At 43.3% G+C, this 24,693-nt stretch overlaps 1 protein-coding gene across 5 annotated transcripts in view; it reads right to left on the bottom strand.

Annotated features, from left to right (window-relative positions):
* Positions 1 to 24,693, bottom strand: part of NEDD4L (NEDD4 like E3 ubiquitin protein ligase) — a 380,847-nt gene that overhangs the window by 162,562 nt on the left and 193,592 nt on the right. For all 5 annotated transcript variants that reach the window (XM_070778579.1, XM_070778580.1, XM_070778582.1 and 2 more), the window contains 3 exons: positions 5,578 to 5,659; positions 2,812 to 2,850; positions 297 to 350 (listed from right to left, as the gene is read on the bottom strand). In XM_070778579.1, coding sequence (XP_070634680.1) covers positions 297 to 350; positions 2,812 to 2,850; positions 5,578 to 5,659 — 175 coding nt within the window. The remainder of the gene's footprint in view (positions 1 to 296; positions 351 to 2,811; positions 2,851 to 5,577; positions 5,660 to 24,693) is intronic.

Below are 24,693 nucleotides of genomic sequence, written 5' to 3'. Positions count from 1 at the left end.
CCTTTTTGCTGTATACTGTTAATTAGATTTTTGTTTTCCCAAAGAGATTTGATACTGAACGTGTCACAATCACGCAGTTTGCCTTATACATAAAAACCCTGGAAGGGTCACTTACATGAGTGATGGCCTTGATCATTATGAACATTCAGCTAGTAATGGGACAAAAATGGTCTTTTTAAGGGACATGTATACCGACAGAAGTACAACATAGATACAGATTCCTAAAGTACGGTGCTCTAAAATATTCAGTTTTTTTTAAAAAATGAAGCCAAAATTAAAGATTAGGACCCACTTACCAGTCTGTTTTCATCAAATACTTCAAACAGGAGTCTGTGATTAGATGGATTTACCTAATAAGGGACAGAAACAATATGTTTTAAATGGGCAGAAATAATTCCAAGGAATGAAGTAAGGGACTGAAAGAATAAAATACTTTATAATGCACTCAGATCAACTGTACAGTGTAAACAACCTGCTCTTCCATCAAAGTTTTCTATTATTGACTTCTATATTATTCCATGCCTAATATTTAGACATATCAGAAGAAAATGGCTTGAAGCGCTGCTTTTCTAACATAAGAAAGGATACTTCTAAATGGTTTTTAACAGTTCCTAAACCTGCCCTGAAAAGGCACCCTCATGCCTGTACACCAAGGCTACGCCCTCATCAAGGTCTACGCCTGAGAAAATTTCTTAGGCAACGATCAAAAGTCATGAAGGAAATAGTAAAAGGCAGTATTCACCGCTGTGTGCACGCTTTTTAGGCACCATCTCCTTATTAAATAGCAAAACATATGTCCCATTTATTCTCAAAGCACCCTTGTGATGTATACAACTGTTGCTCCAATTTCACAAATAAGGAGTTGAGACCAGGAGGGTAAAGTAACTTGCCCAGGAGCCCACAGCTAGTATGCAGGGCAACCAGGAGCTCCACCAGGCCTGGCCCAAGTGTCTACAGAGCCCACGCTTGGAGCCATTAGAGAAAAGAGAAATAAAAGATAGCCCCTCTTCCAGCAATGGCAGGGTCAGTGTCAGAGCCCCTGGGCTTTTGGTGTCTTTTTGCTTCTTTCTGTCTCTTTCCCCAAACCTCACTGAAATAGCAGGAATCGTTCTTCAGACCCAAGTGTCAGGTGCAACACGTTCTCATTTCTATCACTGTACATAAATCCTGGAAACGACCTTCCTCAGGAAGGACTCCTCTCTCACTAGCAGAGCCCGTGGGGAGTGTGAATCCTCGGATGGCTTCTCCAGGGTCAGAAGGGCTGTCAGTGGCAGAGCTGGGGATGGGACCCAGGTCTCCCATCACTAAGCCTCAGCTGTCTCAGAAGGGAGAAGTGAAGGAAAGAACACGGCTTGTGCTCCTGACCCCTTGGCTTGCTCTTAACCTGGTGATGGAGCAAGCAGGTTGGCCGGGGGCGGGGCGGAGGGTGGGTAGTGTCTGTTTGAAAGCTCAGTGGACCAGTGAGTCCACACGCCGTGACAGGGGCTGGGATGCAGTAGGCACTCAAAAAAGGTCTGTTCAATGAACGGGACAAAGAAGTTGTTAAATGTGCCCCCCTCCCCCTGCCAAATCAAGTTTACGTATCTTTAGGACTAATATAACTTGAAAAATATCTTGAATGTACTAAAATTTTTAGAAATGTGGCCAAGGTGTTTAATTAATTTTTGTTTCCCGCAAACTGAAAGACGTCTAAGTAGTTTGGAGTATTACAAGTGGAAAGCTGTATCTGAGAGTGAGTTACGGGCCAATAACACCTATCTGCCTCCATTACATTTTCGGTCTTTCACAAAGTAATTTAAAAATGTATCTGGTAGTGAAACAGTGTACAAGCCCGTGTGTCCCTCAGTTTCAGTAGAGGCTAGACATAGGAGCTTACCAAGTATTCAAATATCAATGCCATATTTTAGCTCTGAACATAATAGAAAACAGATGTCATATATAGTGATCTATGTTCGGAGCACATAAAATATATAAAATACTGTTGTGACTGAAAGGAAGAAATCAGGACCATTATCATCAGTCTAATGGCAATATTGTGCTTTGGGAATCTATACCACTCAGAAGATCTTATCTAGAATACTTCTGGAGGTAGAGTATTTTTAATAACACAGCTATTCAGACAATTAAAATTAATTCATCTTGAAGAGAAAAAAACATACTTTCCATTAAATAACTGAGCAGCTTAATAGTTTCAAAATTTTAATACCAAAAAAAAAGCAATGACCACATAAACTCACTGAAAAGTAATTTCCATTAATTTACAGAATTCAGTCATTTCTACATGTAGCTCTTCTAGATATTAAATATAAAAGGTTGAGGAAATTTTACCTAATTTGGTGATATTTAAACTTCAGATGTAGTTTTATATTACACACATATGCTCACACTTAATATCTGAATTGTAAAAATTTTCTTTCCAAATTGGAACGTGATTAGTAAATTTCAGGCTTCTTTTTAATCATGCTGCTTCTATTGAGCTTATACCTCACTGAAACAATTAAGCTACTGTTTTAATTTTACTTTATTTTTTAAAGAAAAATTTGCATAGGAAAGCTAAACTTTGCTATTTGGATAACTTTCTTTTTGTTTCCCTCAAAGATCCCCAAATGAAACAAGTCCAGATTTTGTTACCACTAGTTATAGCTTTTAAAAATTTGGGATACGCTAGAAAGCTACCCAACCTTTTCTCATCTTAAAAGAAATCTCAATAAAAATTTAGTAGCTGTAACTGAGTGAGTCTGTTGAGATAATATACCAATCTAGTTATCAATAACAATTATGATCCCTCACCCCAAGAAAAGAAAAACTTACTCCAAAATAAAATTCTTCATTCCACTTTGGGTTCAGCGTCTGGAAGAGAAATCATCTTGTAATTTCTTTTACAGTCTTTGGAACGTTAACAGTTACTGGTACAGTGCAGTCCACATATTTGCTTAAACTTTTTTTTTTTTCACTAAAAACATAGCTAAGAGATTTTCAAAATGGCAATTAAAGAAGCACTTAAGTTATCTGAGACTATTCTATACACCAAACTAGATGGGGAGGGGATGTGTGTATGAAACGGATAAGAAACCATAAATTTCATGCCATCAACCAGAAAGAATAATGTCAGACGCCTACAAAGAGCCATCACCATGAAAGTCAAGATATTCTTCAAGAAATTAACATTGATATAATTATTCAATAAAGAAGAAATGGACTTTTTTCACTTCCCTCAACCTGCTACAAATCTGTTTTGGAGAATCATGAAGCAGGTGGCAGAAGGGTGACGGTATTCACTATTTACACAAATACTGAAATCTAAAGACTATTTTATAAAGAACAATATTGATGATCAGATTATATAACATGCAAAAACTGCCCGTTATAAACCGAAAGTGAACTCTTTCTCCATAAATAACTAGGTTTACAAATATTCACCTACCGATGTACTTCAATCCTCTTCTCTGTCCATCCACACTCATCCATCCATCCATCCATCCACCCATCTATCTGCCTGGCAATCCACATAAACATACATCCTCTGGAAGACTACATATACACATGTGTTTGTGCATTTGGACAAGCATTATGCTCTGAAATGAACACATCTCTCAAAAACTGTATGTAAAAATGAGACTGAAAAATCACCCCCTCACCAAGGACTACAGAGATTTTTTAAGTTAGAATGATATTTGCCTTTATTCATCTATCTTTCTGTAAAAACTAGTGCAAGAAACAGCAAAATAATAACAACACAAAGCATCATAAAAAACAAGCATAGGATGTATACAACACTGAAATGGCATTAAAGAAAAAAAGAGTCAGCAATTTCGACACCCACAGCTCAAGGGGGAAATCTAACCCTAAATAAAAGGGGCTCACGCTTCTAGTTCCGGATGGAGCCTGGGATGGAAATGAGTGAACGCGAGCAAGAGGGAGGAAGGGGAGAGGTGCTTGCAAGCTCGGGGCTGCGGGGGCTGCAGAGGGCCAGGAGACCCACTTCGGGGAGACGCGGAGGGGGAGAGGCAGAGGACAGGTGGGGTCGGGAGCAGACAGGTGAGGCCATAGAACGCGTGCAGTGCCAGGCACCCGCCCACGAGGAGCAGAGGATGATGCAAACGGTTCTTCAACACCCCGCGCCGCACAGAAATACTAACCGAGCCGGGCACACAGCGCAGCCCTCTCCCGTGGGGCGGAGGAGGGGGCCCTCGCCTCGGAAGGAAACGCGGTTCAGTGCCCCCCGATCGCGGCTCCGGTTCTCCGCTCCTTCTGCGTCCCGCGGGCAACCAGGTCCCCGGCTGCCTCCCCCGCCCAGCGACAGCGCCCAACAGGGAACAATGGCCTCCGTCCTTCTCAGGAATCCTCCCCACCCATCAAAATACCGGCCCCTGCTCTCCAAACTCTCCAGATTTTCAGGGCCAGTCGGAATGCCAGGTGGGAGACACGCTAGACTGCTGTCTCTTCCTTTCACAAAATGACCTGGCAACAGACCCCGGGCGTCTGCACAATAGCAGGAAGAGTTACCATTTTTTAAAAGCCCTCGCGCGCTCCAGGAATTGCTTATCACTGGGTGTATTAGATTGTTTACCCCACAAAGATAGGAAAGGAAAAATAACGGGGATCCATAAACACTACTGAAGCACAGATAAGAACAGTACTTTTGGTAGAAAACATGCACCTTCAATAAATGCCCCGAATATTCTGGGGTATTTATTTATTTGGGGGTAAATATATGATTTAACAGATACATATAAAAACATGAAGTAGATGTATTAAGATATAAGTATAGATATAAATCTATGTTCTAATGTATTTTATAGATGCATATAAAAACATGGAAATATGAATTAAGGTATAATTATGGAAACAAATCTAATGAGCTCATGCATGTAAAATTTAGAAAAGTGAGGCATACATACACACATACACATACAGTTTTATTGTTAATATTTTTTATTTGTTTCCATGTAGCTAAGCAAGTATTTTGCTTCCTTTGGTAATACCTGTTTTAAGCTAAACCATTCCCATTGTTGCTACCAAATCCACAAGCCACTCCATTTCATTAAATATATTTTAAATGGCTTTAAATTTCTTTTCATAAACTAACGAGTCAACAAGAACAAATCCATGTTTTGCTTTATTCTTTGCAGGGAAAAAAACTGCTACTGGTAACAATGCTTCTTTGAATACCGCTTTTATAGTAAAAAATCCATCTGCCAATCCAGGAGATATAGGAGACCTGGGTGTGATCCCTAGGTTGGGAAGATCCCCTGGAGGAGGAAATGGCAACCCACTCCAGTATTCTTGCCTGGAGAATCTCCATGGACAGAGAAGCTTGGAGGGCTACAGAGTCCATGGGGTCATAAAGAATCAGACATGACTGACCATGCATGCACTTAACTAAAAGCCAAAACCAGTGTCTTAGATTAATATTGAAAAGTTTGATCTCTGCTGAATTTATAGATTTCATACTAAGAGAGGTTTAAAATAAAAATACTGCCAGCTTAAAACAAAAACATCTACAAAGCTCAAAGACATAATTAAATCAGATTAAATTATGACTTAAATGATGTTTAATTAAGGATGGGCACTTACCTTTTTAATTGTTTTTGTTTGTACCAAAGCAAGTTCCCGATTCTCATCCGCTACGTACAGTGAAAGTTTCACGTATGGATCACTGCAAGAAAAAACAGGATTATACTTTTCAATTTAAGAATACAAAAAAGAAAGCAGCCATAACCTAACTGAAAATGCAAAAATGTCAGTTAGTGACCCAGTTTATGTAAATGTTACAAACTAAGCAGTAACATTTTCAGCATGCTTACCAGGGAAATATACTGAGAAAAGTTCCTGACCAAGGATGTTTATTTAAAACCAAAACTAACATGAAACTCGTATTCTAACTTTAAAGATCACCTTCTCTATTATTAAGTTAAAAGAATTAATTTGCTGTAGTTTCTTTTTTCTAAGCACATTCAGATTCTGGAAAGATTATAATTAAAATAATTAAAAATTATTAAAAGGCATATAAAATTTGTCCAGATTAGCAAAATCTAGCTCAAAAATTTAGTTTGCATCTTATTTTTATTCTGATTTCCATTATGTTGGTAAAAATTATTTTTCTTTCAGTGGAGGTAAAACAGGCATTGTTTATCTAAACCAACAAGTATCACCTTATAGAGTAAAAGACAGACACATATATAAAAAATTAAAGCCCAGTAAGTCAATAAGAGAGTTGCCCAAAGTTACAGACTGCAGTAAAGTCTTTTTTTTTTTTTTCCAGTTAACTTTCTTTTTTTTTTAATTTAATTTATTTGTAGTAAAGTCTTGATTAAATTTCAGGTTTCCTGACTACAAGTTCCAGAGTTCTAATCATTTCCTTGGGAAACTAAAAACTTTTAGCCAGAAAGTATACTGAAAGGATACTTAATGTGGATTATCTACTTAGAACTTGGTAAATCCACTCATCGTATGTTCTAGAGTTGCTCATACTAGGATAGCTCAAATCTAGTTAAGCTAAAAGAATCTGGAATCCAGGGTCTTCTGTTTCACACTTGGAATCCTTAAAATCATAGAAAGGGCCTTCATGTATTCAATCCCCAAATTTTCACACATCTAATTATCTATAGCTGATAATTTATTTTCTTCCAATTTGAGAATTATCCTTTAGTAGTTATACACTGCGGAGAAGGCAATGGCACCCCATTCCAGTACTCTTGCCTGGAGAATCCCATGGGTGGAGGAGCCTGGTGGGCTGCAGTCCATGGGGCCGCTAGGAGTCGGACACGACTGAGCGACTTCACTTTCACTTTTTAGTTTCATGCATTGGAGAAGGAAATGGCAACCCACTCTAGTATTCTTGCCTGGAGAATCCCAGGGACGGGGGAGCCTGGTGGGCTGCCGTCTATGGGGTCGCACAGAGTTGGACACAACTGAAGCGTCTTAGCAGCAGCAGCAGTTATACACCGTGACTATTAACTCTTATTTTGCAACATCCAAGGTATTTCTAAAGATTATACGGAGCATTGTAAAATGCTAAAACATTGGTTTTTATTCTATAGCTCAATAAATAGGCTGTGAGGAAAGAGAAAGTGACAAAATGCAAAGTTTAGTACTAACAGAACTGTACTTGATATCCGAAAGACAGAAATCAAGAGTCAGTGAAAAATACCGTTGGTGTACGCCTGTAGTATTTATTGCTCATAAAACGCATCTTAGTGGAAGCTACAACACATCTCCTTAAACACAAAAAAACCCACAATAGAATTTGCTCTGTTATATTCTGAGTAGATATATATATATATATATATATATTTTAACATTCTGGTTTAGAAAAAGGTATTAGTTAACCCTCTGTCACTTATCCATAAACCATAGATACTTTTTCACTAAAGGACATCTGACCAGACACACCTACTCCTTCTGATCTGGACACACTCAGCCTCAGAATAAAGACGAATCAAGAGCCAGGATGTAATCTAGGTTTAAAGACCCCGAGACCATCTTTCTAATCAGAGTGATGGTCTGGGAGATGATCAGGAGATTATTTCTAGGGTCAGTGTTTCTCTGGCTTTAGCATATGAGAATTGCTGGGGAAAAGGGACAGTTTAAACACAAGAGTGCTTGGGCTCCAACCCCAAGACCCCACAAAGGTCTAGTAGGTCTGGGGTGGGATCAAAGAACTTGCGTTTCAAACACCCACCCAGTGATGCTGCTGCTCGGGATTCAGGAATCACACTCTGAGAACTACTGCTCCACATGGTATCTGAAAAGAGTATTTCCCAGCTATAGACACCAATTTTCTATTTCCAGCCACCAAGTTATTGCTAAAAAGAGCTCACGGCCTGCTATCTCTGTTATCTCAAGAACAGCTCCCAGTCTGCCACAGAGGTGCACACACGCTCACACACACACAGTCCCACATTATGGAGAAGACCATGACCTCTGCTGACCGCTGTCTCTTCCCTCCATGCCCCTTGGCTTTCATGATTGCTGCCTGTTACATAACTGCTCTAAAGAGCCAGGCACTCACTCTGATGGGGCATCCACCTTCTTCCTCTAATCACCTCCTGACCTCAGTTTATGCCCCCTTGAAGAGTTCACAGTGAGGGACACATGCAGTTGAGGGTGTGGCCTCTGAGTCTGGGACAGTGTCCCCTAGCCGTGATGAGGAAGGCTTGTCTGCGTCTGTCTTGAGTGTGCATCCAGGCAGAGGCAGGTGCTGGGTGACTACCTGAAGGTCTGACCAGGAAACTTCCTGGAAGAGAATTCAGGGTGAAGAGAGAACCAAAGGCCAAGGTGTGGGAGCTGGAGAAAGGAGAGGAGGGTGCACGTTCAAGGGGAGGGAGCACAGGGCTTGGGTAGGCTGCTGGAAGGACAGGGGGTCCAAGAGCCTGGGGGTGGTGGGAGGGAAGCCCTGCCCAGGGGCTCTCCCTTTCCGATGGCACAGCTGCACCACCGCCACCAACACGTGTCTACAGAGACCACACTGCCGGCACGCTAGTGCTAGTGAGCTGGGGAACCGGTGGGCAACAGCGAGGACCGAATCATCAAAGGTCAACATGGACATTCATGCATAAAGAAGATACGGCACGTATACACAGTGGAATACTGCCCAGCCATAAAAACAAGAATGAAATGATGCCATCTGCAGCCAGCATGGATGCAGCTAGAGATTATCATACCAAATGAAGTCAAAAAAGAAGGACAAATACCATATGCTACCACATATATGTGGAATCTAAGCTATGAAACAGAGTCAGCGACGTAGAGAATAGACCGGTGGCTGCCAAGGGGTGGGGGTGGCGAGGGGTGGACTGGGAGCTTGGGATTAGCAGGCGCACAGTGGCACATCCAGGATGGAGAAACAAGGTCCCACTGGGGAGCACCTATGGGTGCACATATATCCCTATAGAACCTATATTCCTATATACCTGTATTCCTATAGAATGTAGGAACTATAGTCAACATTCTGTGATAAACCAGGAGGGAAAATATGACAAAGAAGGTACATATATATCTATTCTAGTTGTCATGTATGGATGTGAGAGTGGGACCATACAGAAGGCAGAGCACCGAAGAATTGATGCTTTTGAACTGTGATGCTAGATAAGACTCTTTGAGAGTTCCTTGGACAGCAAGGAGATCAAACCAGTCTATCCTAAAGGAGATCAACCCTGAATATTTATGAAGACTGATGCTGAAACTGAAGCTCAAATACTTCAGTTCCCTGATACAAACAGCTAACTCATTGGAAAAAGACCCTGATGCTGGGAAAGATTGAAGGCCGAAGAAGAAGAGGGCAACAGAGGATGAGATGGTTGGATGGCATCACTGATTAAATGGACATGAACTTGGGCAAACTCTAGGAAATAGTGGAGAACAGGGAAGCCTGGTGTGCTGCAGTCCATGGGGTCACACAGAGTTGGACATGACTGAGTGACTGAACGACAACAATACGCACACACGTATATAATTGAGTCACTTGGTTGTACAGCAACACTTAACACATCATAAACCAACTATGGTGGTGGTGGTTTAGTTGCCAAGTCGTGTCCTACTCTTGCGACCCCATGTCAGGCTCCTCTGTCCATGGGATTCTCCAGGCAAGAATACTACTTCACTTAAAAAATTAAAACTTTTGTAAAAGATAGTTTAAAAAAAAAAAAAAAGACATTCATGAATGGCCCTTAGCTCAGCTGAGTGAGGATAGCACTTTCCCATTTCACCAAGGGGAAGGCTGGAGCAGAAAGGTGCGATACGGACAGGGCATCAAGCATCAGAGAATGAGCAGGGAGATGCCAGCGCAGCCTGAGCAGCCGTCAAATCCGCCTCAACTACGAGCACAGCTGGAACCAGCACCACCATCCCCGCTACCACCAGCCCAGCACCCAGCCGCCGTCAAGCATCCATCTGCACCTGGCCAATACTCGTATGTAGCATCTCACTCCACTCCCACCATAAGCTTCTGAAGCTGGCACATGTTTCAGATGAGAAAAATCAAGCAGCTTGTCCATGGTTAAAAAGGAAGGGAGGAAATGGGAAGGAACACAGGCATCTTTGCTCCAGGATCCAACCCTCTGAGTGCCTTCCCTCAATATGCTACGCTGACCACCAACAGAGCTGCCTGAAGAAATGTCGAGGGGCAGGAGTTCTCAAAATTCTGCTGAGTTGGAAAACCTTATGTGCTGTAACTGCCATTATGACCTAATCTGTATCTTACTTATTTATTCATTTGGCTGCACCAGGTCCGAGTTGCAGCATGTGGGATCTTTAGTTGCAGCATTCGAACTCTTGGTTGGGGCACATGAAATCTATTTCCCTAACCAGGGATCGACCCCAAGCCCTCTGCATTGGGAGCTCAGAGTCTTAGCCACTGGACCACCAGGGGGCTGTTTTAGCTAGCTTATCTTATTTTCTTGTCCAACTCTGGTTGGGGGAACAACCAGACTTGGGCGGTGTCTTTACCTTTAAGGAAGATCACACTTTTGAGATCTTATCTCCTCCTCAACACTCCAAATAACCAGCTGCGTGACCTTGAACAAGTCACTTGAGTGCTCTGAACTTCGATTTCCTATCTCCCAAATCAAGAGGCTTGGACTAAATCAGTGGTTTTCATACGACAGATGCAGCAGAGCCCTAGTTCTGTGCAACTATCTCAGGATAACTACAGGTTAGAACTTTCACCTTAATCTGTCTTATACATTGGTTTTTCATATTAGAATTTTCTTTGGCTGGGGTTCTATAACTTAAAAAATTAAAGCCACTGGGCTGGTTAGAATATTCTGAACCTCAGAACAATTAGAACTTACTTTTCTTCTTTCATAGTAACAATAGCCCAGCCCATTTTAAGAAAATATGGACCAACTTCCTGAAGATAAACTAGGAAGAGAGAATAAAACTCTACTCTCTCCATCAGGGCATGAAAGGTGAAGTCCACAGCAGTGAGTATAAGAAACCATTCCTGATCATCACTTCAGTTCAGTTCAGTCCCTCAGTCGTGTTCGACTCTTTGCAACCCCATGGACTATAGTACCCCAGGCCTCCCTGTCCATCACCAACTCCAGGAGTTTACTCAAACTCATGTCCATCAAGTCGGTGATGCCATCCAACCATCTCATCCTCTGTTATCCCCTTCTCCTCCCACCTTCAATCGTTCCCAGCATCAGGGTCTTTTCAAATGAGTCAGTTCTTCGCATCAGGTGGCCAAAGTACTGGAGTTTCAGCTTCAGCATCAGTCTTTCCAGTGAACATTCAGGACCGATTTCCTGTAGGATGGACTGGTTGGATCTCCTTGCAGTCCAAGGGACTCTCAAGAGTCTTCTCCAACTCCACAGTTCAAAAGCATCAATTCTTTGGTGCTCAGCTTTCTTTATAGTCCAGCTCTAACATCCATACATGACCACTGGAAAAACCATAGACTTGACTAGGTGGACCTTTGTTGGCAAAGTGATATCTCTGCTTTTGAATATGCTGTCTGGGTTGGGCATCACTGGGGTGATATTTTATACATGTTACCCACTTCTAACACCTTACGTACCAGGTATCGAGAACACATCACCTGGGAAACAAGCAAAAGAAAAGCACGAGGTGTGGGTGTGCCTGGGGCTAGGCCGAGGAGCAGCGAGCCTCGTCACCAGCTTCTCGTTCACTGTCTTCACCTCAGATGACCTTCATCTGAAGGTGATGCTCTGCGGGAGGGGTGGGAGGAAGACTCCAGCTCCCGAGACTTCTTCACACTGATCCACAGAGGCCCCCCGATAAAGGTGGCAGTTCCGGAAGAACCTACTGCCCTCTGAAGGATACTTATCAGACCCTTACTGTCTCCACACCTTTACTACAAAAGGTCAGCCAAATCCCGAGGCTGATGGTAGGTTATGCTCGAGGCTTCCCTCCCCCTCGCCGAGAACACCAGGTCTAGGAAAGACACATAAAGAAGCGCGTCTGCACCTTCTCTTATGGGGAGTAGATATAGGGTACAGCTGTAAGGGTAGAGGGTTCTGGTTTTTTAATGTTACTTCCTATATACTGAAGATTGTTGTTGCTTTTATTAACCATTAATACATAATACTTTTATAATTAGTAAAAAAAAAAAAAAAAAATCTGGAAGGGCATGGAGGGAAGTAGGCAAGACGACTGTGGGTCTCCTCCATTGGTGCTTCTTCATCGGTGCCTGTGACCATCTCCACTGGAGTCTCCAGTCTCAACTTCACCAACTCTCTAAGTGACCTTCAGACAGTCACTTAACGACTCTTAACTGCAGGTGGTTTGTCAATGAAATGGGAACAATTCCTAACTCAGAGTATCACTGTAAGGATCAGAGGATATTATGTACTAATATTAGTGCCCACTTCACCAAATACGCAGTATAAGCGCCCCATAAATGACAGCCGTAACTGTGATTCTGTTTTTCCCTCTTTCAAGACTTCTGAGGTTCTCTGTTGCTTCTTCGAAGCCCCTTGCTCCTGAGGTGATGGCGGATCTGACCTGACACGGATTACCTCATAGTATAAATTGGTGCCAAACACAGCACCTTAAGTACTCCGTGCCTCCTCGTGATTCATGCTTGTGGAAGCCCTAAGGGGATCTGGTGGAGATGAGCAAACTGGTCGTCTTATTTACAACAAAGCTCATTGCAGTTTACTCTTGACAACCAGTTACTGGTGTGCAGTACAGCTCGGGCCTGGCATTAACATTCCTCTCTACGAAGCTCGATGCTGTGTGGATTAGAGAAGACATTCTTTTTGTCAAACCTTTTGTTTTCTCTGCTGCGTACTGAAGCTATTGAGGTATTACCTTCTTTCTTTTCAGCTCTTCCAAGGAGACAAACTGATATTAGGATTCAAATAGCATCCTAGTACTAACTGAGTAGGGCTTCCCTGCTGGCTCAGCAGTAAAGAATCTGCCTGCAATGCAGGACATGCTGGTTCAATCCCTGGGGCGTGAAGACCCACTGGAGAAGGAAATGGCAACCCACTTCAGTATTCTTGCCTGGCAAATCCCATGGAGAGAGGAGACTGGTAGGCTACAGTCCATGGGGTTGCAACACAGTCGGACATAACATCGAATAAACAACAATACAGTAACTGAGTACTTGCTGTATTCCAGACAAGGACACAGGCATCACAGATAGAAGACACTGGCCCATCTGAATGGGGCACAGAACCTGGCACACACTGTGCCAAGTACTCTGGCACTCGACACTTATAATATAAAGACTGCAGGGCTACAGGCCTGTTCTGATCTTAACCAGGTGCCAAGAATTCAGAGACGGGTCTCATTCTGCCTTCGCGGCCACTAAGCAAAAACAGCACACGTGAGGTCATTTCTCAGGCAGAGGTGGAGATAAGACTTGCTGGGTTCCCCATTGCTCAACCTCCCGGGCCACACTCAACAAGGACAGTTAGGCCTGATGTGTCCCTAAAGGGGTGACCCCCCCCCTCCATCTGAGTCACCCAAGTGCTCTATGATAAACCGCAGAGTGGAAAGGCGAGTCCTGTTGCACCGATTACTTGCTCATTTTTTGCAGACTGGTCTTTGATGAGACCGAGGTACTCTTTTCAAGGAGGCAGGGGAGTGGGGGGACCCGGGAAGAGAGGAGCGGGAAGCTGCCTCCACTGGCGAAGCGCTCTGGGGGTTAGGTTCAGGCTGCACCACCAGGCCAGAACGGTGGTGCCATGTCCGCCAGCTAGAAACCTCTCCTTCCGAGAGGCTGGACTATTACGAGAACAGTGAGAACAGGTTTCGTTTTTCAACCATGCCTCCTGTGGGAGCACTCCACCATCACCTGAAGGAAGCAATCATTCTTTCCCATAAAATGAAGTTGCTTAATATGCTGCCGGGACAGTATGTAAAAACATCCCGTCTTTGTTCCCTGTGAGCAAAGAGCTGAGTCTAACTTAGCATATTACATAACACTGTAAGTCAAATTTATTTTGACTACCTGATGTATGATACACTAAAACTTAGCTAACCCAGAGAAAATTTCATTGGAAAACCTGTATTGCTGAAGGTTTCTGCATACCTTTCCACTTTTACTATCACAGTCAGTGTTACATAAGTTACTAGTATCTGTAATAAAGAAATAATGCAAGACACTCACAAACCAATAAGGAAAAATGTTAGCTAGAAACCGTGAGGTAATAAATCACATGAATATAGGCGATCATATAAAAATGGAAGTTTTCATCTAACAAGGGGCCACAGATTCAAAAGCTAACACTTTCTAAAAAGAGGCAGACATATTAATACTCTACTACTGCAAAAAAAATTATCACAAGTTTTTCTAGAAAGCAATATGGCAGGAGGTATCAAACATTCAAAGAATTGGTGCCTTTGATTCAACAAATCTATTTCTAAGGATTAATGCCAAAGAAATAATCAGAGATGTGGGCAAATATTTATCTGCAAAAGATACTCATTACAGCATCATATATAAGAAAAAATTAGAAGCAACTTTCCAGTCCAAGAAAGAAGTGATTAAATAAATTATGGTGTAATCATCTGCTAGAATATTATAAACCAGAAAATCGTCATTTCAAAGAATATTTTTCATTGGGAAAAAATAATCATAGTATAACATTAAGGAATACGCACGGTCTAAAACTGTGACTAATTCTATATATATGCAAAAGTAATTGAGAAAAATGGAGCTAAAGTTAGTCCTTCTTTCTAGATGACAACTTTATGAATTATGTTTATTTTCCTCTTTGTGGTTTTTATTTTTGCTAGATTTTCTACTGTGAGCAAGTACTACTTTGATAAGTACAAAAATTATGAAAATAACAATAATAGTTACGTATGTGCTTCAACTATAATACACTCTTCAGCAAGGCATGAAACCTTGTAATTTCAAAGTTAGCCTACACCTTAATAAAAAAACCCAAAGAGCTTCAGATGTTTTTTCCTACCCAGAAAATTGCCTTAAATGGGTGACTACTGAAGATTTTTGAAAGAAATATGCACATACCTTCCAACCCTTGACATTTACTGAAAGGCATGAATTACACTCTGAAATACGTCACTTGTCACCAACACTGACAGTAAGTTGCTCTTAAATATGTATGACCTTTCAACAAATGCCAGAAAGGAATGGGTCTACTACAGACAAATGCATTTTTAGTTTTGTCCAAGGGAGCTCAAGAGGCATTAGAACTTTATATTACAGCTTAGGTGGAGGCATAATCCTCCCAGACTTGAAAGCCACCGTAATCAAAACAGCATGGTACTGGCACAAAAACAGACGTGTGGATCCCTGGAACAGAACATAGAGCCCAGAAATAAACCCACACACCTCTGGGCAACCAGCCTTCACCAAAGGAAGAGAGAATCTACGATGGGGAAAAGACAGGCTCTTTGCAAGCAGTCCTGGGAAAGCTGGACAGTCGCATGTAAATTAACCAAGTTGGAACTCACCCTTACACTACACACAAAAATAAACTCAAAATGGCCTAAAGACTTAAAGATGTGACACCGTAAAACTCCTAGAAGAGCACATAGGCAAAACATTCTCTGACATAAATTGTAGCAATGTTTTCTTAGGTCAGTCTCCTAATGCAATAGAAATAAAAACAAAAACAAACATATGGGACCTAATCAAACTTACACACTTTTGCACAGCAAAGGAAACCATAAACAAAACAACAACCTATAGATTGGAACAAAATATTAGCAAATGATGCGACTGACAAGGGCTTAACTCCCAAAATATACAAGCAGCTTATACAACTCAATAATTTAAAAAAACAATAACAAAAAATGAGCAGAAGAAGATCTAAATAGACATTTCTCCAAAGAAGACATACAGATGACCAACAGGCTCATGAAAAGATGCACAGCATCACTGATTATTAGAGAAAAGCAGATCAAAACTACAATGAGATATTACCTCACACCAGTCAGAATGGCCATCATTAAAAAGTCTACAAATAACAAAAGCTGGAGAGGGTATGGAGAAAAGGAAACCCTCCCACTCTGTTGGTGGGAATGTAAATTGGTGCGGCCACTGTGGAACCAATTTTTAAAAACTAAAAATAGAGTTGCCATATTGATCCTGCAACCCTACTCCTGGGTATATATTAAAGAGAAAACTATAATTTGAAAAGATCTCTGTACCGCAAAGTTCATAGCAGCACTATTTACAATAGTCAAGTTACAGAAGCAATGGAAACGTCCAGCAACAGACGAATGGATAAAGAAGACGTGGTGCATACACACAGAATACCGCTCAGACAAGAATGAAGTCATGCCGCGTGCAGCAACATGGATGAACTTAGAGGTCATCCTACTAAGTGAAGTCGGAAGGAGAAAGACAAATACCGTATGATATCACTTACCTGTGGAATCTAAAATATGACACAAGTGATCCTATTGACAGAACAGACCCATAGACATAAAAAACAAGCGTGGTTAACAAAGGGGAGGGTGGGTAGAGGAGGGGCAAATCAGCAGACGCAAACCACTCTACGCAGAATGGATAACAAGGGCCTATGGCATAGCGTGGCTTCCCTGGTGGCTCAGTGGTAAAGAATCTGTTTGTAATGCAGGAGGTGTGGGTTGGCTCCCTGAGTTGGGAAGATCCCCTGGAGAAGGAAATGGCAACCCGTTCCAGTATTCTTGTCTGGGAAAGCCCATGGACAGAGGAGCCTGGCAGGTTACATTCCATGGAGTTGCAAGAGTCGGATACGACTTACTGACAAAACCACCATCACCACCACTGTATAGCCCGTGAGCTATATTCAACATTCTGTGATGAACCATGATGTCGAAGGATATGAAAAAGAATGTATGTATGCGTATAACGGAATCACCTGACACCAGAAGCTAACGCAACACTGTATATCAACTGTATTTTGACTTAAAAAACAAAACAAAACTACAGTTTGGGCATATTCTGTGACGCTGCTGAAAAACACACTTTTGGATATCTCAGGAATGATTCTGTTGTCTGGAGCAGTTGGTGGTTTACTTCATCCCAGCGCTTTCCCCGTCACTCAAGGCTTGAAATGGCTGGTCAGGATGAACCCTCTCCTCATCCCTTGCCATCTAAAACAAGGTTACTCAGTGGTCCCAACCCTGGATCCCAGGGACCCACGGGGAGCAGGGCGGGGTGGGGAGATGGGAGTACTGTAAGTGAACTGCTTATCTCTGACACATATATACACAGTTCTGTTTATCTCTATGTAGATATGCACCAGCTCATGAAAATATTTAAGCTAAAACAGTTTGCTTTTTTAAACAATTTTAATTAAAACCAATGTATTCTTATCTTCTGGTAGTATAAATATCATTCAGTAGTATAAATATCATTCATTCATGTCCAGACAGCCGTCAAAGGAGGTTGACAGTTGTGATGTGCCTTTATCTCCAGCATTTTCTCTTATGTGTTTTTCCCATGTATGTGCAATCATAAGAGATTAAGAAAACACTTTTCTTTTATGCTGCTGCTGCTGCTGCTAAGTCGCTTCAGTCGTGTCCGACTCTGTGCGACCCCAGAGACAGCAGCCCACCAGGCTCCCCCGTCCCTGGGATTCTCCAGGCAAGAACACTGGAGTGGATTGCCATTTCCTTCTCCAATGCATGAAAGTGAAAAGTCAAAGTGAAGTCGCTCAGTCGTGTCCGACCCTCAGCGATCCCATGGACTGCAGCCTTCCAGGCTCCTCCATCCATGGGATTTTCCAGGCAGGAGTACTGGAGTGGGGTGCCATTGCCTTCTCTGTTCTTTTATGCTAGTAATAGCTTAATAGAGCCAAGAGAGATAGCAACTCACAAAGTCCTAAGGGAACAAGGCACCCAGAAACTGCTCCCTTATCAGAAATTGTTCAGTAACTAATCCCTCAATAGAGTGTCCATCATTACAAAGGACTGTGGTAGGCACCAAGGGGGAAGGTCAAAGAAATGGGGGGCGGCGAGGTAAATAGATATATAATCTGCCCTCAAGGAGGCTGTCTACCCCTGCTCCAGAGAAACCAAAGTCAGACAAGAGTGAATGCATGTAACGCAGAGGTCACCTTTATGAAAGTTGGCTAGGCAGACATATTAAGAATTCAAAAAGTCATAAATTTTTATGATTTTTCTCAGATGATCTGAAATGCAGGGACAATCTTATGAATACAAACAGCAACTTGCAGTGTTATTTATTAAGTGCTTTCTAACTGCAGAGTATTGTGCTTGGTGCCTTATGTATACATCATCTCGAGTCCTCAGAATGACCTGGTAATAAGCAGCCATGAAATTAAAAGACGCTTGCTCCCTGGAAGGAAATCTATGACAAACCTAGACAGTGTGTTAAAATGCAGAAGCATCACTTTGCCGACAAAGGTCGGTTTAGTCAAAGCTATGGTTTTTCCAGGAGTCGTGTACAGATTTGAGAGTTGGACCACAATGAGGGCTGAGCTACAAAGAATTGATGCTTTCGAACTGTGGTGCTGGAGCAGACTCTTGAGCGTCTCTTGGACTGCTAGGAGATCAAACTAGTCAATCCTAAAGGAAATCAAACCTGAATATTCATTGGAAGGATTGATGTGGAAGCTCCAATACGTTGGCCACCTGATGCAAAGAGCTGACTCATTGGAAAAGACCCTGATGCTGGGAAGGACTGAAGGCAAAAGAAGTGGGCAGTAGAGGATGAGATGATTAGATAGCATCACTGACTCAATGGACATGAATCTGAGCAAACTCTGAGAGACAGTGAAGGACAACAGGGGAGCCTGGTGTGCTGCAGTCCATGGGGTCTCAAAGAGTCAGACACAACTCAGCGACTGAACAACGACAACAAAGCAGGATGTTAGTAATCCCCGTTTCACGGATGAAGAAAGGATGATGTCCTCATACATATGTGCACACGTGAAATGCCATGGAGCCGTTACAGTGGGATTGACGAAATACTTGATGTAGTTGCCTGTGCTCTGTTTACAAAGAAAATTTAAAAAATATAATCAACCTATATTAGCAAATAAAATTAAACTATAAAAGCAAGCAAACTTACTGCATTATAAACATATCAAACTATAAAATAGTGTTTATTGCTGCATTTACAAGATCATGAGTGATTTTTTTTTCTTCCTTTCATATCTCTCTATACTGCAAATGATGGGGATGGTCACTATTTAGACTGGAATGCTGAGGCAGCGAGGTGATACAGCTGGTCCCATGGCCAGCCTCTCCCCGCCCCCCGCCCCAGTGAACTCCCACTGCAAGTGGTCCCCCAAAACAGCAGCAACCAGAAAACTCAAGTGACACATATCATACTTATGTCAATATAGTAGGGAGGGGTAGAAAGCACTTCCAACTTTAACATCAACCTCTAAGTGAACAATCGCCTTCCTTTTTAAGTAACAGAGCAAAGACATCTCAAAGAGCCTTTAAAGAAAGGTATATAAACACCAAGTGGAGTAAAAACAAACGCCCTTCCTTAGCATCCCTGTTACGTATCCTGTGGGTGAAACACGCTTCATCGCCACTGCAATAGGGTCTATTTGTGGGGCCACTGAAGTGATGTTTAGTTACCATATCAACACTGAGCATCTCCTTTATCATCCCTTTAGGGGTTTTTAAAAATCCACTCTGCCAAAGGCGGCCCCAAAGTGTTCTCCCCCATGAACAATTGGAGGGGGGAGCAATTCAAATCATTCATTTATAAGAGAAATGATCCATTTTCCAAACTGGTTAGAAGAGACTGCACGAAAGCATATCTTCTGAAAATGTAGTTCAGAAATACATCACATGACATCCTCAAACCACAAGCACACAAACAGCAATTATTCAACCACTTGAGTGCTTATGAGTGAATGGCCAAAAGTAGCGATTCATGAAGAGATGTTGTAAATGTGGATTTCTCAAATTAGAAATGGTACAAGAAAGTTAAAACCACTTTGGATCATTTTCTCATGGCATATAGTAGTCTCGTCTCTTAATATGCAATAAACATTACAGACATCATGGAAATCTTTGGCCAAATGAGATCACTATTTCAAATACTACAATTATACATGCCATTAATTTCAAACTCCCATATGACAGTTCAGAGGTACTTTTAATCACTTTCTTCAACTTTTATATGAATGGTCATGTCTGTTACCTTCCCACAACTAGACCAGCATAAAGTGGTAGATAATAACCTGAACCCCTAAGACCCTTACCTCAAGGACTGTGGAAACTGTAACCATAGGAATGTGTACCAAACTATAACCAAAGGAGTACGTACTTGTATTCAGACCAAAAACATAGAGAGCTCAAGTTCACTTTATATAAACTTTAAATAGTCCTTAAAGGCCCTGGCTGAACAAAAGTCTATATATGAATCATTTCCTCATTATCTCTTATCACAACCCCACAGACACTGTTTCATGAACAGACATTTGTTAAAAAAAAAAAAAAAAAAGTGATTTTAAACACACACACAATAAAAGAAGTCGTACTATTGTTACTTAAAAGAGCATTTGGTCTTTGTCAATAAATTGTGTGTATTTAATTCATTAAAAAAAGGTCCCAGAAAAATGTCCAATGGGAAATAAATATACTCACAGGACAATACAGAATCAGCATAATATATGCCTGTTTTCAAATTTACCATACAACTAAGTTCATATTTCATTTTCAGCTTTCACTGATGTGAAGTATTTATGTAGGTATCCTACTTACTTATGTAACTGGAATAATTAACATAACCCTAAAGCTGTAAGTTTTCCAAGACCAAGTTATGCCTAATATAATTGTAAATTCCCTTACCAAATGCTCCACAGAATTAATTCCTGCCTGGAGAAGTGTTACCAGCTGGAAAATATTCATGTGAAGCGTTTAGCACCAAGGGTAATAAACTTGTAGCAGAAGTGAAGGGGCAGGAATCCCAAGAGGCTGTTCAGGCAGGAACTCTACAGGCGGGGCAAACGCGTCAGTAACAGAAGCAGGAATGAGTCTAAGGAAGAGCTCACTACGCAGGACTCTCCCATGTCTCCATCAGAGAGGAGCGCCTCAACCCTGCCTTTGGGCCCCTGCTGGCAAGAGAATCCTGGGCTGGTTGGTAGTAGGCTTGAATCTAAGGGGTCCTATGGGTCCTAAAGAACTGTGGGACCTAAATGCTCAATCTTCCCCAAAGAAGATCTTAGAAAACCAGAGTCCGAACCTACTACTTAAGCAGTACGCTGGGCTTCCCAGGTGGCGCCAGTGATAAAGAATCCACCTGCCAATGCAGGAAACCTAAGAGACTCGGGTTTGATCCCTGGGTTGGGAAGATCCCCTGGAGGAGGGCATGGCAACCCACTCCAGTGCTCTTGCCTGGAGAATCCCATGGACAGAGGAGCCTGGCAGGCTGCAGTCCATGGGGTCACACAGAGTCGGACACGACTGAGCATCTGAGCATACCATAAGCAACATGTGCTCTAAACTCTAGCAGAAAGAGAGAGGAAATGTGCTCGACCTGGTGGCTGTCCAGGCCAGAGAAGGAAGTCCATGCCGGGCACAGGGAGAACCACCACGTAAGATGTCTTGCGTCGCAAAGAACGTGAATCCTATGACAAACGAGGAGGTTGCTGAGATTTATCATGGAAACGTTTCTTTAAATTCAAGTATAGTTTTGGGGCTTTCCTGGTGGCTCACAAGTAAAGAAGCCGCCTGCTAGTGCAGGAGATGCAGGTTCCGTCCCTGGGTCGGGAAGATCCCCTGGAGGAGGAAATGATAACAATCCACTCCAGTCTTCTTGCCTGGGAGAGCCCATGAACAGAGGAGCCTGGTGGATTACAGTCCACGGGGTCGCAAAGACTCAGACAAGACTTAGCAGCTAAACAACAACGATAGTTGCCTTATAATGCTTTAATTTCTGGTGTACGGCAAAGGGATTTAGTTATAAAACATACAACAGTTTGCCTCTGTTAAATCCCAACTCCCAATCCATCCCTCCACAACCCACCTTTCGGTAACCACAGATCTGTATCATTGAAACATTCAAATATTCCCCATAAGTGCCTCCTCCCCCTTCTTAGAACAGTCTCCTGCTCACCTTTGCCAGGGACCTGTGGAAGACTTATTCATTCTTATGCTCACTTGGCAGGACCTACACTCTGGTGGTGTTTGCTCACAGTAATGATTAACTAGAACAATCTGGAACACCTCGGCATACCCTCCCTGTTGTATGTGCACTCAGACAAGGCCTCCGCTACGACGCAGACACTTGGCTGCCAGCGCCCAGCATCACCACAGCGGCCGGGCTGCCTGTAGAAGGCCTGCAGACGCGAGGAATTCCTGCGAGGAGGTTCTCACTGCGTGCACGCGTCAGGGCCGCCTGGCGGGCTGGGCCCAAGCCCCGAGTTTCTGATGCGGATATGAGGCTCGACCTGATAACCTGCGTTTCTAACAACCTGCTCACCTGGCACCCCAGTTTGGGAAGCACAGAGGTTCTGCCTTGTCTTCCTTCCTTCTCCAGGACCCAGTGCAAGGACCCCATTGAACTCAGTACCTCTGCCAGCCTCCAGGCCTCCATTCCTGAGAAGACGGGCGGAGTGGAAAGACAGCCTCCTCTCAGCTGGGCATCGAGGGCTCTGCCTGTCCTGCTGGGCTTCCCCTGGCCACTGCCCACACTTCCTGGAATCACAGGAAGGGCAGCTTACAAGGCCGACCTGTAATTACAGTTTACAGTCGGCGCTGCGTTGTTTTGTTCTGTTTGACGTGGGGGGGTGGGGGTGGGAGCCGAGTAAAGGCAAGTCAGTTCTTGTCCATTTTTAAGAACCACCACCTTGTAATAAGAGGACAGTTGCAAGTACCCTGTAATTATAACAGCCCATCAGGAACTCCATTCTAAAGGAAACAGTGTGGCCCTCCCTTGCAATCCAGTGGTCGGGAATCCGCCTGCCAATGCAGGGGACATGGGTTCGATTCCTGCTCCAGGAGGATCCCACCTGCCTTGGCGCAACTAAGGCCGAGCGCCACAACTACTGAGCCCTCCCTCTAGAGCTTTCCACTGCAGCTACACCCTAAAGCCAGCGCTCTGCAACGAGAAAACCCCTGCAGTGAGAAGCCTGCGCTCTGCAACAAGAAAACCCCTGCAGTGAGAAGCCTGCGCTCTGCAACAAGAAAACCCCTGCAGTGAGAAGCCTGCGCTCTGCAACAAGAAAACCCCTGCAGTGAGAAGCCTGTGCTCTGCAACAAGAAAACCCCTGCAGTGAGAAGCCTGTGCTCTGCAACTAGAGAGCGGCCCCCACTCACAAGTAGAGAAAGCCCCTGTGCAGCATCGGAGACCCAGCACAGCTAACAGTAACTAAATACGTGCTTTTTAAAAATAAAGGAAATGAGGCAAGGGGACAAATTCTGAGGCGTGACCCCTCATCAGTTTGTTCTGAGTCTGGTGGACAGTGATACCCACTCATTTAAAAGTCAAACCAACTCAAACTTCTTGCAAACATACATTCGTGGGACGTTCCTGGCGGTCCAGTGGTGAAGACTCTGAGCTTCCAATGCAGAGGGCTCAGCTTGGATCCCTGGTCAGGGAACTAGACCCCATGTGAAGCACCACACACACACACGCAAAAGATACATTCATAATTGCTCTTAATTATATTTCTTTTTTTTAAAAAAATAAACTATCTCCCTCCACTCTCCCAATTTATAAAGTCAGTAGCCTAAAACAACAGGTAAGCAGACACCAAATCACACTAAATCACCAAGGATTCCCCAAGTCACCATTCTGACTCCGAAGTCCATCCCTTCGTTCACTTCACCTGTGCCCTCAGGATGCAAAGAAGCAACGCTGTTCCAGCAGGACTTTGAACTCGATGCCAAAGTGGAACCAACACTGAGCTGCGTGGAACTAGAAAAGAGGGCGAATTCTAAGGCAGACGACTACTCAGGGAATTCAGCCTTTATTAACTACACAGGGAGAAAAAGATACTTTTAATTAACTGTGGAAGAGCCCTGGGTTCTCAGAGCACAGACTGTTTGACGTCTGCTCTGGGTGCCAGGAGGGTCTCGGGACCCCTGGACATCCGAAACAGACACTGCTGAGACCCCCGTGCTGGGTGCTCAGCCACAAAGGTCTCCAAGGAGGAGCTGCCATGCAGATGAGTGAACAACAACTGGGCCGACAGGGGACCACTTTCCTGGGCAGGCAGGGCACGCGGTGAGAGGAGGAGGAGTGCAAGGACAGCTCACCAGCTCCTGCACACAGAAGTGCTGAGCTCTCACCCAAGCGTTCAGTACGTGCCAAGCACTGTCCTAGACTTTCTGTACGCTCCTTCCTTTAACGTAGCTAGGAACATTCTAGACTTCTCAGGGATGGGAGTGATAGTGATACCAGAGGTACCTCGGGGCGGACCCTGAGCCCAGTTCAGTTTTGACTGTAAGACTCTGTCTTTCTTCTCCCGGACAAGATTTCTCTGAGAGGAAGGCATTCCTGCCGCAGAGGAGGCTAACACGAGATATGGCACGGTCTCGAGAGGTGGCCCAGGCGCCAGCCACTCAGCGAAGCAGCTGCCGGGCCATCAGAGAGTCAGGAGGCCAAGGTCTTGAAACTGGCACCGGCCTGAATGCGGCGAGAAAGGACCAGTGAAACCGCTCCCCAGGTTACGGGCTCCATTGGGTCCCCTCAAAATGGTGTGAGATCCTAATCCCAGAGCCTCAGAATGTGACCTTATGAGAAAAAAGGGTCTTTATAGAGATAGTCAAGTGAAGGGGAACTCATTGGGTCGGACTCTAATCCAGTCTGACCGTACTCTCAGAAGCAGG

The sequence above is a fragment of the Bos indicus genome, chromosome 24 (genome assembly GCF_029378745.1).
Source record: "Bos indicus isolate NIAB-ARS_2022 breed Sahiwal x Tharparkar chromosome 24, NIAB-ARS_B.indTharparkar_mat_pri_1.0, whole genome shotgun sequence".
NCBI lineage: Eukaryota > Metazoa > Chordata > Mammalia > Artiodactyla > Bovidae > Bos > Bos indicus.
The sequence above is the reverse complement of the archived record's forward strand: the minus strand, read 5'-3'. Positions and strand labels throughout refer to the sequence as shown.